A 14,454-nucleotide genomic window follows, 5' to 3' on the forward strand; every position below is an offset into this window, starting at 1 on the left:
TTGCACTAACCTGTGCCTCACTTGCTATCAATTACTCCTATGGCTTTCTTTCTCTTCTTGATCAATTCTAACTTTTCAATCATTACAAAACTTGCCCTCGATCGATATCTACACAATCATGTATTTATACTATCAGTATCCCATTTAATATACTTTAATCTATCATTTCATAAACTAAAATAATGATTTATTCCATTTCCTATTAAAGTGCATTGGTACATTCTACAGTGTATCGATGCATCCCTTAACACGTGCATCGATGCACTACCCATGCATTGATACACAAATCACCTTTGATGTTTTAATCTTAAGGGGGTATATCGATGCACTCCTTATGCATCGATTCACTAATTGTATTCGATGTTTCAATTTTTAAGGGGTGCATCGATGCACTTCTTGTGCATCGATACACACTGAACAATTTCTGGAAATTTACCCTTGATACATCGGTACAGGTTGAATGTGTACCGATGCACACTAGCCCAGAATTCTATTTCGTATACAAAAATCCACTCAAATAAACTCAATTGCTTCATCTTTTTAATCCCCTTTCATGTTCTGAAGTCATTTACACATGATTAAACCAATTTATATCCATATAAGCCATCTTTAACCTCAAAATTCTATCCCTCATATGTAACTCAAGAATTATACCAACTTTGCAACATGTTTTAATTCCAATTCTATTGCTTCTGAGTTCTTAATTAGACCTTTGACAAGTCAAATTCAACTTCAAAATCTATTAACTTCTTTTATTTCAAGAATTCACTTAAAAACTCATTTTACTTAATATCTGCTAACTCTGTCGTCTTCTGATTTTAAGATAACATAAGCTTTCCTTAAGCTTAGTTATCATCTAATGATCACAAATTAACCTTGAATTCATCAAGAAATTAACTAACCTTAAACTCACAATTGCTCTTGGCTTCCACGTGAAGAAGAAAAAAAAAGGAAAAGCAGAGCATATTCTGGAGAAATTTCTCATTTTCCACGTGGTTCCCTTATCTTATAAAGGAAAAATAAAAATCTAACTTGTCAAATGACCATTTTACCCTTTAATTCATTCAATAATGACTAAACAACCTTCAGTATATATTTCAAATAAGTCATTGAATTATTCATTTATCCTACTTTAATCACCAATTTTTGAAAATTTTCAATCTAGTCATTAACCCGGTATTGAGTATGTTACAAATCTCCCCTCTTTTTAAGAAAATTCGTCCTCAAATTTTCATTGCACTCGTTGATAAAAGTATATCTTCTAATGTTCTCATATTGCTTTCTTTACTTTATCCTTTTGAAATTTATAATCATTGATTTGCCTTCAACCTCTAAATAACCCAATTAATTTTTTGTCTCTTCTCTCCTTTGATTCTACATCTTTCTTTGACCTTTCTAAAATTCCATATAATGTCACTCATCATATAAATAGTAACATCCACTACAAGAAAATATACCTTTAATGACACACGAACGATGACACACGCTAATTTATGACTTACAAAACATGTGTGTCATAAAAAATGTCATGTTTTTTAAAATCTGAATGATTTATGACTTACAATGATGTGTGTCATATTTAATAGTCATAATCCAAAAAATTTACAAAAACATGGAGTATAGATGAATTTTGTGTGTCATATTTAAGAGTCGTATTCTAATTTTCCCCCTTATTTTTCATCATTTCCCGCTTATTCCCCGTCGTTAACAAAAGTTCAAGCCGTGCTTCCCCCATTTTTCTCTGTTTTCCCTTTGTTCTCTTTATTGATTTATATTTTGTTTTTTTTAATGGCAAAAAGAGTTTATGATTTACCTAGAAACTGGTTTCCAAATCTGACTGCCATCCATGAAGTTTTATGAACACCACTCCTCCTCTAAAATAGTCTCTCATATAAAACAAATATCTTGGAAATCTCCTCTCTTAAATCTTAGCATTCAATTTCCGTGTTGAGAGAGAGAAATGGACGCCCTTGACAACGTCGTAGATCCTTTGAGGGACTTCTCCAAGGACAGCGTCCGCCTCGTCAAGCGTTGCCACAAGCTCGATCGTAAAGGTATCCCCTTTCTTTTTCCCTCCATTTTTCTCTTTTCCCTTTTTCTATTTGTATCAGTCCATTTTTCTCTTTAAGTGGGAGGCGATATATCTTCAGCCCAAGCAATTCTACTCGGAGCTTTAGCTCCTGGTGTTAACGTCAGTTCAATTACCTTGTCGATGATCTATTATACATGATATTTGTAACCATTTGTATCTAGTTTGAATCTTTTTGTTGTTTGAGTTTCAGGCTCCAACATGGAATACACTAAAATCGACGTTTCTGATGTTGGGTATTTGCCTTGCTGTTATGTTGGGTTTAGCTTTCTCCTATAGTGGCTCTTATTTGATTCTTCATGTTTCTTTCCTCGTTCTAATTGTCGTTGCCCTATTATTGCTTCTTAATTGGTATTGTTTCTTAATTCTTTTCTAGATTTTTACCCAGTCAAGTCAATATTAATTTTTTTATATTTTCACTAATTTTGGAGTTGCATCATGTGTTATTCATGCTTTGATCATTACATGAATGCTATTTTACTCATATTCAGATTCGTGTGCGAGTGTTAGTAGATTCATGAGTAGAGTTAACTTTTTTAAGATTTTTCAGATTCTAGTGTTGATTGTAATGGGAGTGTCAGATTCATGTGTATGGTTAATTTTTTTTTAAAGATTTTTCATGTATTTGAACTATCCTTAGTAATGGTGTCTCATATTCATGTGTCAGACATGGATGATGAACAACATAGCTCGAAACAAAACCAGAGAACTATGTATGGGTCATTAGACAAACTTTTTATGTTAGATCTAAGAGCATACTTGGAGAAACAAGGTATATTTTGCTATATTAACTATGTCAACTTAGAGGAAATTTGAGTGTTCCGTATTAAACATGATGAATATTGTAGCTTACAACTTTTAAAATGTTCTCTGCCTCTATGTCATGTAATCTGTTATATTCGATTTTAGTTAGGGTTGGACTAACATGACATGGTTTAGATAACAAGTTTAAGTAGGGGCTCAGAATTTAGTTTTGAAGATGTCGATTCTTGCATGCTTGCTTAGTTCTTTTCTCAGTTTTAGAACAATGAAGTGAAGGGATGCAGCCTGAAATGAGTGTTTTTTTTTCTTATGATGATCTTTATACAAGTGTGTAATTACATATAAATGGGGATGATGATTCAGAGCAGCGAAATTGAATCTCTAAACTTTTTTTTCTAGTTGGAATTTGTTACTCTGCATACACCCTGAATTTTACTAATTGGATTACTTATGTAGGTTCCTTGAACAGACCGGTTTGGTTTCTATCGAACATCAAATGCAAGAGATGGACTTGATAACGAAAGATCATACGAGATAATCAGCATGAATCAGTTTAACTGGATGAATTAGTTGCCTTTTTTTTTCTCTAACATTTGGATAATATTACAAGTGAAGATGTCATCGAACACAAGGCAAATCACATCGGAGACACTCCGATCATTAGTTCCTCTTATCTTCCTTCTCCTTATGTTTGCTCTTCACGCACTCAATTAGGGGTATGTATCTTCATTACATTTTTTTTCCTCATGCAATTCCTAGATCTTGGTCGTACTGGGAAATATTTACATCTGTTTTGGCAAAAACGAACTAACAAGACACAAAAAGTATAAACAATAAAATTTGCAGTTCTATTTCAATATTCTTTGTTGGAAAGTTTTACTTGCCTACCTTTTCTTTCATTTTCTTCTATATTTTTGTGATAATATGCAGGTCGGATCAGATGGCTTGTCTATTACGCTGGGCATTGCTGCTGCTACTAGATTAGGCTTATTGGCTTTTTCAGAGGTATGATTTTTGAGCAATGTTACTTGGTTGTGAGTGTCAGATAGGGATATGTGTCGGAGACCGGTAGGCTCAACTTTTTCTAAGTTATATGCATTTGGATGGTCCTTGGAGGAACGCGTCCTTACATGTTCGAAAAATGTGTAGGCCATGAGTACTTTAAGAGAAATGAAGAGTCCGAGCAGTATAGTTTTTAAGTCCCTTCTATAGTACTTGGGTATTTTTCATTAAAACAACTCAAATAGTGGTTTTCTCCCATCATCTTCAGGTAGAAACTATTCTTCAACTTGTGGGCTCAGCTGCTATTATTCAGCTTCTGAGCAAGAAGCTCCTATTTGCAGAGGTAAGTCTCTACTTCTATTTGAGTATCTTTCCATGAATTTAATTAAAATCAAGTATTTTGTGCCTTAGTTTTTCATCCTCCTATATTTGTAACAGGATCTTTGGTTGGGCAAAGCCCTGACCTAGTGGTTTTCTTATCGCTTGTTGAGAAATGTTGGCAAGATCTTTGTGATCAAATGTTTATGATGGATGGTATATCCTTGTACCTGGACAGAACATATGTTAAACAAAACCCAAATGTGCATTCTTTGTGGGACATGGGCCTGCAACTCTTCCGTAAACATCTTTCTCTGGCTCCAGAAGTTGAGCACAAAACTGTCACCGTTCTTTTAAGAATGATTGAGAGTGAGAGGTAACTCTAACAAAATTCAAGTCGAACTGTGCAAAAAAATTTCCTATTCTGTTTTTTGTGGGTTTCAAAGTAACAACCTATGCAAAAAATGCAATGTTGTTTCAATGTTACTATTCCTTTGCTTGTTTTACTTCTTTTTCTATGATTTTAGTGGTAGAAGGTGGTTACATATCTTCATTTATGGAAAGAAGTTCCTAGAAAGGTCAATTAGGATGCATAGTCAATTTAACTATAATCCGCTTCGTTCTAGCTTATTTTAATTATCCGCGCTTCCATCATTCTCAAGGAAAAACCTAAAAATTGTTGAGGAATTTACTATTTTATTGCTTTCTTTCTTGTAATTGTCATGCATTTAGTTTCATTCCACATAAATTTTGCCCCTTAGTTTCTTGGATGATGTTAGTAATTAATTCTTATCTTTCAGGTGTTAATTAAATTTGTATCTTATAATCCACTATGTCTGTTTTATTATTTGTTAATCTACAATATATATATATATATAATTTATATGGAATACAATCACCACACACGAATGTGTGTTATTTTCATTTATGACGGGGGCTTCAATGACACGCAATGTAAGTCATAAATGCGTGTCATAAATTTATGACACACAAATGTGTGTCATCTTCATTTATGACGGGGGCTTCAATAGCACGCAATGTAAGTCATAAATGCACGTCATAAATGTGCGTCATAAATGCGCGTCATAAATGTGCGTCATAAATGCGTGTCATAAATGCGCGTAATAAATTTATGACGCACAGTTGCGCGTCATCTAAAATTCATGTCGGTGGCTTCAACGACAGACAAATGTGTGTCATCCGCACCCATAGATGACGCACAATGCGCGTCATTAAAGGGGTTTTTTCTACTAGTGATCTATTCTTATCACTTCACATCACAATTCTATCTCTAATTACCTTACCATAATGACCAAACTCTTATTCCATCATAATTTGACCAAGAACACCACCTTAAATCTTCTTCAAATATGATTAAACATATATTTTACGGAATGAAACAATCTCTTCACATCACCTTGCACACTTTTCTTATTTCTATACAAACTTATCATCTACACTTCCATATAACCTTCATCATATCTGATCCCTTAAACTCAATCCTTTTCATTTCTTTATTCCATTATTCCTTTATTCATTCAAAATCAAAATCTCCTTATACCTAAATCACATCTTTCCTTTCATGTTCACATACTCTTGTCCTATCACCTATACTCATCTCTGTGTACCAATCTTCATTGCATCCTCGTAACTTTGATAACCCAATTTACTTATACATAACTTCATTCTTTATCATCTCTTATACTTTGTATTTTCCTTCCTTAAAGCTCCATACAAATACTTTTCCCTTATCTACATCATAATTATCTGATCAAAATACACAACTATATTCATATCCACATTATAATTGATTAACTCAACTTTATCTTTTCTTCCAACCTTATAACTCTATCACGTTTACTCTGACAGCTAATCAAAAACATTTGTTCAATCTAGGGCAAGGGCCCTAGTCAACCAATCATATACATCCTTTCCAATCGAAATTATCTCAAAATTAGTTTACTTAACTTATCAAATTCACTTTTATTCTCATACATCTGGTAATTTTCGTTGTTTAAACTCAACATTTTGACTTCCTTTGTCTTATAAACTGATCATCGATATACCCGTTCTTAAACTCTTCTTATAAATCCTTAGCATGTATCGAGATCCACTTCATATTTATTTATCTTAACCTGACAATATCTTATAATCTTATAAATCCGATACATTTTTATCACATACTCTGGTTAGCCAACGCTAACACTTTCCATCTTAATTCCAAATCCTTATCATATACACACTCTTGCTTATACACAATAATATCCCTTCGTTTCAAACCCATAAGCTTTGACTTTATACATCTTATACGCTTGTCACTAATACACTTATTCTTGAACTCTTCTACCAATTCTCACTGTATCATTTGATCTTTTAACGCTCTTATAGTGAAACTTGTTCACCATATTCTATCTTATCCACTAAATAACAAAACGACTCCATATCACCTTTCCGATTCAAAACAATGAAAAATTTCTATCATTATTCAGATATAATTTCAACTTTATGAAATCAACCTTTAATTTTATAAGACACTTTCTGAGGTTTCCGCTCTTCATCTTGCCTGGCCAAGGAAGGTGAATTGCTATCACCATCAGATTTGTTGGCAATCGATTCACTTCGACAATTTCTATAATGAATTTCTACTATCTCATACAAATCTTATTTTATTAGGAAGATAACATACTACTTACTCTATAAGATCAGAAATTTTCACTTTGAGTTGGCATGTACATATTTTTAAACCTCATTTAACTTCGGGTTAAGCCTAGAATCGGCTAAACCTTGGCTCTGATACCATTAAATGTAACACCACAACCCGTATCTGACCCGGATCCGAGTCCAAGGTGTCACATTGACTTTTCAAAACTCTGATCTTTACAAAGCCACTGAAATCTTAATATCCTCATTTGATAAAATAATTACTTTACAGTAATTAATACTATCAAATTATTTTACAAACCATTCAGAGCATATTCAACTCAATCAATTAGTATATGCCAACTATATTCAAAATAACCAAATACATTTAAATCATCTATTTTCTGATCTGAAATTTTGTGAGGGAGATGTTGACATGTCTTGCTCTTCTTCGATTCTCTTCTCACTTCTATAACTTAAGCATGAAATAATCACACGCTAAGTGAGGCATTACATTTATAAAAGAACTCTAATTATTTAAACATGCATGAACACATCATCTCATGATGTTATACCAAAACAATATAACATTACATACAATGTAATATACACATATACATATCTCACACTATTTCCATTGCTAACCTTATTCCACTATCCATATTCTTATCATTTATGTCTTAAAATCATATACTCGTATGTCTATTCTTTTAAGCCGCATATGATTCATTTAACCATGTAATACACACATCATCATATAATCATATAATGCAATTCATATTACAAAAGCATATATTTTACATGTAATATATATATTTATTGTTATCTCTTTGTGAGCCCATGTACATGAGTGAGAAATATAGATATGTGAGTACACTGAGGTTGTGCACCACTATATTGTCACCACAGCTCGTATAAATGTCCCGAAGGACCTATCCAGAGGTCATAAAGAACCTCGACAACTGTCCATAGGTCCCAAAGAACCTAGGTAAACTGTCCATATGTTCATTAGAACATAGGTATACTGTCCATATGTCCCAAAAGACATAGGTAATTATGTCCATATGTTCTATAGAACATAGGTAAACCCTCAACTCTTGGCATGCCAACTATATCACTAGCTCTCATATTACATAACATGGATATTATTATTTATAACATTTCATATCACTTGTTATTTCTCTTCTGTCACATACCACATGTATATGTAAGCATATATTTCATATACATATAACTCATAACTCTTTTATTTCATATCATGTAATATCCTTACAGATTATCATATCTTCTTATCATGTATTTCATGTCAAATGTTCTTGCTTTCATATAGTCACATATCTCATGTCAATTAGTCACTTATGTTCACATATCACATTCATATCACATGGTCATAATTCATATAACACTTATATTACAAATTCCTATAATTACTTATATTAATATCACATATATAACAAGTGCATGTATTCACGTAGATCGTTTCATATGGCTTATATCATTTCTCATTTGTTCATGTAAAATCGCATGTCATATCATGTAACCTATAAGAACATACATCCATTTCTATGTACTAATGCACACATAATAATCACATAACATTTTAAAAGTTACTTCTTACCATAGTAACTCTGTCACTGGCTCATCACAAGCCAATATTCGTTCAATATAATATAAGTGCATTTAAAATTGCACTCACCTGTGCCTCACTTGTTATCAATTACTCTTATGGCTTGCTTTCTCTTCTTGATCAATTCTAACCTTTCAATCATTACAGAACTTGCTCTCGATCGATATCTACACAATCATGTATTTATACTATCAGTATCCCATTTGATATACTTTAATCTATCATTTCATAAACTGAAATAACGATTTATTCCATTTCCCATTAAAGTGCATCGGTACATTCTACAGTGTATCGATGCATCCCTTAACATGTGCATCGATGCACTACCCATGCATCGATACACAAATCACCTTCGATGTTTTAATCTTAAGGGGGTGTATCGATGCACTAATTGCATTCGATGTTTCTATTTTTAAGGGGTGCATCAATGCACATCCTATGCATCGATACACACTGAACATTTTCTGGAAATTTACTCTTGATGCATCGGTACAGGTTGAATGTGTACTGATGCACACTAGCCCAGAATTCCATTTCGTGCATGAAAATCCACTCAAATCAACTCTAATGCTTCATCTTTCATCCCCTTTCATGTTCTTAACTCATATACACATGATTAAACCAATTTATATCCATATAAACCATCTTTAACCTCAAAATTCTATCCCTCATATGTAACTCAAGAATTATACCAACTTTGCAACATGTTTTAATTCCAATTCTATTGCTTCTAACTTCTTAATTATACCATTGACAAGTCAAATTCAACTTCAAAAATCTATTAACTTCTTTTATTTCAAGAATTCACTTAAAAACTCATTTTACTTAATCTCTTCTAACTCTGTCATCTTTTGATTTTAAGATAACTTAAGCTTTCCTTAAGCTTAGTTATCGTCTAATGATCACAAACTAACCTTGAATTCATCAAGAAATTAATTAATCATGAACTCACCTTTGCTCTTAGCTTCCACGTGAAGAAGAAGAAGAAAGGAAAAACAGAGCATATTCTGGAGAAATCTCTCCTTTTCCACGTGGTTCCCTTATCTTATAAAGGAAAAATAAAAATCTTACTTGTCAAATGACCATTTCACCCTTTAATTCATTCAATAAGTACTAAAAAACCTTTAGCATATATTTCAAATAAGTCATTGAACTATTCATTTATCCTAGTTTAATCACCAATTTCTAAATTTTTTTAATCTAGTCTCTAACCCGGTATTGAGGATGTTACATTAACACTATTGTGCATTATTTGAATGTGACACTGAAATTGTTGTGCATTATCTAAATGTGCACCGACATTGCTATGTATTATATGAATGTGACACATTACAAGTAGATGGCCTTACATAGTCATTGAATACTAGTTAACTAAGGGAACTCGGTAGTCACATAGTATCGGTAAAATTCCCACTAAGCTTCTGAATGATCTCTTGGTCTCACATAGAAATCAGGTAGTTAATGAAGGGGAGTTCAGTGATCATATAAAATCGGTACAATTCTCGCTCAACTGAAACATTGGCTCAGTCTCACACAGCCGTCAAGCCAAGCTCTAAGGATAACTATTATACTAGACTGATACGACTATACATCCATGACTGAGGGCTCAAGGACGTAAAACATTGACAATGCCCAACAAGGGCAATTGAGGAAGCCTAGCTATGCACCATTGACAGTTCCCCACTAGGGCATCTATGGTAACCTCGCCACGCACTAGCATATATCGGCATACTAAGGTAAGGTCATTCCTTTAATTAGTTGTTATCTCGCTCGTCCTCTCATCTAGAACATTATGTAAGGTTTATTAGTTTGGTATATATTTTAGTCTGTTAAGCTACTCTATTCTGGTCATTTAACACTAAAGAGCATTTTAGTTATTTCTATCTCGAAGGAGATCTCTATGCGTTTCAAGAATTTATGATAATTACTAATTCTGATATTCACTTGTTGTATTATTTACTTGCCTGATACCTTGCTCGGTTCATTACTTAGTAGCGATACTCATGTCGCTTTTACCACAATTTCCCTCAATTCACCCTCAAATTGGATGAACAATTTTATGTCCTTGGTTCACTGATAATTTCTTAGTACACAATTTTGTTATTATGTAATTTGATTAGCTTATCATACCGCTTATCGATATGTCCTCTGTAATGATCTTTCGTTTATAGTTACTCGATATGTGGTCGACTGAAGATACTTGGACGTATTATGCCTAGTATGGTTATTTTGGTTGTAACCCGCTTCTACTAGTGTTTTTGGGCCCCTTTGGTCATATATGTCCTTCATGGACTAATTTCTATCATTACAAATCACCCTTGACTCTTACGGGCCTTAACGAAGTTGAATCTAACCATCTGAAATGAGTAGTATCAATACCCTACATGTAGTATCAATACCCCTTGGTCAAGTATCGATACATCCCATGAATATCGATACTAAAAACAACTTTTATTTGCTAAAAAATGGCCTAGTATCGATACTTTCATATTTCAGTATGGATTCTACTACTTTCCAGTACCGGTACCACTTCAGTACCGATACCATTTTCTAACGCCGATATTACCAGTTTTTAGTGCTAATATTTGGTATCAATATTATTCTATCAGTATATGTATTGATATATCCCAGTATCGATAATTCATCCCAAATGTCTTAGTTTAGTTCCAAAACATGGGTTAAAGCTTAGGAAAGCTACTTAGGGTCATAAAGTACCATAAAAACACATGTTTTACACCAAAAAATGTCATTTAATCATGAAATCAAGTATAAACCTTAAAATGTTCAACTACTCAAATATTTACAAATCTTCATGCTTATGAAAGCCTTAACGCCACAAAAGATTAGAAATACACTACCTTGATGTTAGAATCATGAATGAAACTTCTTTACCTATCTACCACTCTCATCTTAGAAATTGGTTGATTCTCCACCTTTTTCTCTAGCCAAGCATGAAGACAATGATTTCTTAACACAAGATGAAAATGAGGAAGGTTAAAGATGGATTTGAAGCTTAAGGATATAAGGAAAAAACCCCAACCACTCACCTTGAGTTATTCACTTGCTATAGAGGAGGAAGATGAAGAGAAGATGAAGAAAAGATAGAAATGGGAGACCCCACGCCCAAAACACAAATATAAGCCTAAGATACCATCTTCTTTCTTTATATGGTCTAATAATGCTTTAGGTCCCTCGTATTTTTCCTTCTATGCAAAAATCCCATTTTTTTTTATAACTTATCGAACTCAATTCAAATGCAATTAAGCCCAAACTTGGGCCAACGACTTCAATTACTAACTCCATGAAGTCCACATACCTCTCGGGTAAACCTAAAACTCGTAGCCCAAAATTTGGAGTGTTACAGTCTTAGTTTTTTTTACTCATTTTAATCCTTTAAATACATAGATTTATTGATTAACCCCTTTCAGCTTATGTGCGTTGTGTTTGGTTTGTTTGATCAATTAATAAATCTATATGTCTCTTAAATATTGAGAATTATAATTATATTAATTTGGGTACTAATTTTCGAAATGAAATAGTTCAATATTGACATGTAAGAGTTCGAAAGGACTTTTGAATATGAAATATTAGACGCTAGGTTTCGACGCCTAGAGGGTTGATATTGATGCCCTTAGAAGATTTTTGATATCAACTAACCCGCCACCTTTGAGCTATTAGTGGTTTAAATATCATCTACTAATACGTATTTCTTTTTTATTATGGATAAGTGCGAACATATATATTTTTTTCCTTTAAGGACCAAGGCTTCGTCCAGACTAATTTGGATTGATCTACGTCGCACACATGACTTTAGTGGGTAAATCTCACAGCGAGGATTTTCTGCATATACAAAGACTCAAACCTGAGACATTGCTTAAGTGATATCAAACTGCTTACCACTTAAATCAATATTGTTGATAACTAATTTTTATTTTTGATAATAGATGATTTGGGGAAAGCTCGATTAAATTTTAATCAATCAATATTTCCGACTAAATCTAATTAAAGGTGTTACAACTTGTCTTTAATTTTCAAAACATTGCACTTTAATCTCCGATTAAAATATTTTCAACCAAGTTATTATGTAAGTTTTGGTGTTAAATACAATTCGAGTCTTACAAGTTGACATTTAACCCTAAAATAAATACTAAACTGATGAAAGAATCTGGTTGGAGCAAAACTATTTTAAAAATTCAGTTTATGTATTTTAAAACTCAAAGACTAATTTAGAATTTAAAGATGTGATCAAATTAATAAAATAAAATAAAAACTGTCCATCATTCACTTGGATAGTACTTTTGATCACGTTTTATTTTCCTCAACGCCCTACCCTAACTGCTGAATCAAATTAATTTCAAGTACGAAAAGAAGACGTGTTCATCTTTTACACTCTTTTCTTAAATGTTTATTCTGACACACACAAAAATAAGCATAACTTCATAGTAATAGAGTACACAAACATATACTCGATCACTATAAAGTTGACTTTATTTGTTTTTTTACCTTTTGGTCAATACTAACATCATTCATCGTATTCTTTTGTCTTAAACATTTAAAAACAATAAAATACTAAAAATGTAAAAATAATATAAACAGATTATTGAACATTATAAATTTTATAATAATTATTAATATGTAAAAATAATTTACGTTAGCTTAACATGCATGTTATTCTTTTTAGGTTCAATTTGACAAAAAAATAGTGAAAAAAGTTTAAGGGCTAAAATAAATTTTATTTTTGAAAATTTTGAGGACTAAAAATGCCATCAGACCTTTAAAGGAAAAGTGAAGTAATTAGTATGGTAATAAAAATGGAGTAATATTGGTAATCAAGTCGTTAATTGTTATCCCGAGTAAGTTTTGGTCAAAAATAAAATGGTAAAAGTTAAAGTAAAAAAGAAAAAGGAAAAGAGATAATTATTACCAAAATAAGCAAATAATGTATGTAACTATTATTATCCAAAACTGTCCGAATGTAAGTGGTGGAAAATAAGGATAACTTTTGACAAGAGTTGTTGGCATCTTCCACCCAAGAAGATGATACACTCTTTTTCTTTATTGTCGCAGAAAAAAAAAAATGATGACATAACCGTCCTGCTTTGCCTTCCCTTCCCTTCCCTTCCCTTCCCAGGAACATGATCCGTTTATACAGTGATTTAATAGTAGGAAATTTATAAATAATAATAAAAATTAATCTAGAATTTGATTTTCGCTCTTCAACTATCTTAATAAAGTGTAAAATAAAAAATTTAATGCTAGATACAAGTGAATCTTAACCTATATATATATATAATATACAAATGGTCCCGATTATAAGGTACTACTTTGTTGAGACACTCAATTATTAAAAGTTATAATATGCTCCTTTAATTATAGGGAGTTACTTTGTTGAGTCTCTATAGTTAGAGGACTATTTTCTAACTTTTAATAGTTTAGAGACTCAACAAAATAACACCTATAGTCAGGGGACCATTTGTGTACATTATCCTATATATATGAACATGATCTTATTACATAATGTAAAACTCTTTTAGTTTTATATAGATTTAGGATTGTTGGATGAGTGAAAATAATGGCTAAGATTAAAAGAATGAGTGAAAATTGATGATTAAAATTAAAAGTATATATATATATATATATAATAGATAGTTAATGTTGAAAATATTTTGATGTTTCAATATAACAAACTAAGTGTTATTGAATTTTAAGATTTCATAATCATTTTAAAAGTATATTCGATTAAATTGTTCGAATATCAAAAATATTACTCCAAGTATTTCAAATGTCAATTTCAATTCTTACTAAGGTGTAAAATTGTGTTTTAAACTTAAAATATTTTTTGAAACAATTTTTACAAAGTACTTCGAACTATAATCGAGCCAAAAATGATTTTTAGGAAGGGATGTACCAATACACTCCTTAGTGTATCGATGCACACCCAACATCAAATCTATTTTGTGCACCGATGCACAATCATGCATCGATACACTCTTGGCTCCCAGAAACATTAAATGCA

The 14,454-nt window shown here is 32.1% G+C and overlaps 1 protein-coding gene across 1 annotated transcript; it reads left to right on the forward strand.

The window, feature by feature from the left end:
• Positions 1-1,960: 1,960 nt before the first annotated feature.
• On the forward strand, positions 1,961-3,389 carry LOC120214551. The gene is made up of 4 exons (XM_039212429.1): positions 1,961-2,054; positions 2,130-2,191; positions 2,283-2,440; positions 3,308-3,389. Exons 1-4 carry the CDS (start codon positions 1,961-1,963, stop codon positions 3,387-3,389), a joined length of 396 nt encoding a protein of 131 aa, XP_039068360.1.
• The last annotated feature ends 11,065 nt before the right edge of the window (positions 3,390-14,454 follow it).

The sequence above is a fragment of the Hibiscus syriacus genome, unplaced genomic scaffold (assembly GCF_006381635.1).
Source record: "Hibiscus syriacus cultivar Baekdansim isolate YM2019G1 unplaced genomic scaffold, ASM638163v2 tig00110065_pilon, whole genome shotgun sequence".
Lineage (NCBI taxonomy): Eukaryota > Viridiplantae > Streptophyta > Magnoliopsida > Malvales > Malvaceae > Hibiscus > Hibiscus syriacus.

Excerpts from the sequence above, each read along its gene's own strand:
- LOC120214551 (XM_039212429.1), top strand. The coding sequence starts at position 1,961 with ATGGACGCCCTTGACAACGTCGTAGATCCTTTGAGGGACTTCTCCAAG. Across the intron at positions 2,192-2,282 it reads CTTTAGCTCCTGGTGTTAAC|GCTCCAACATGGAATACACT; the intron begins GTCAGTTCAATT and ends TTTGAGTTTCAG. Across the intron at positions 2,441-3,307 it reads CTATTATTGCTTCTTAATTG|GTTCCTTGAACAGACCGGTT; the intron begins GTATTGTTTCTT and ends TTACTTATGTAG.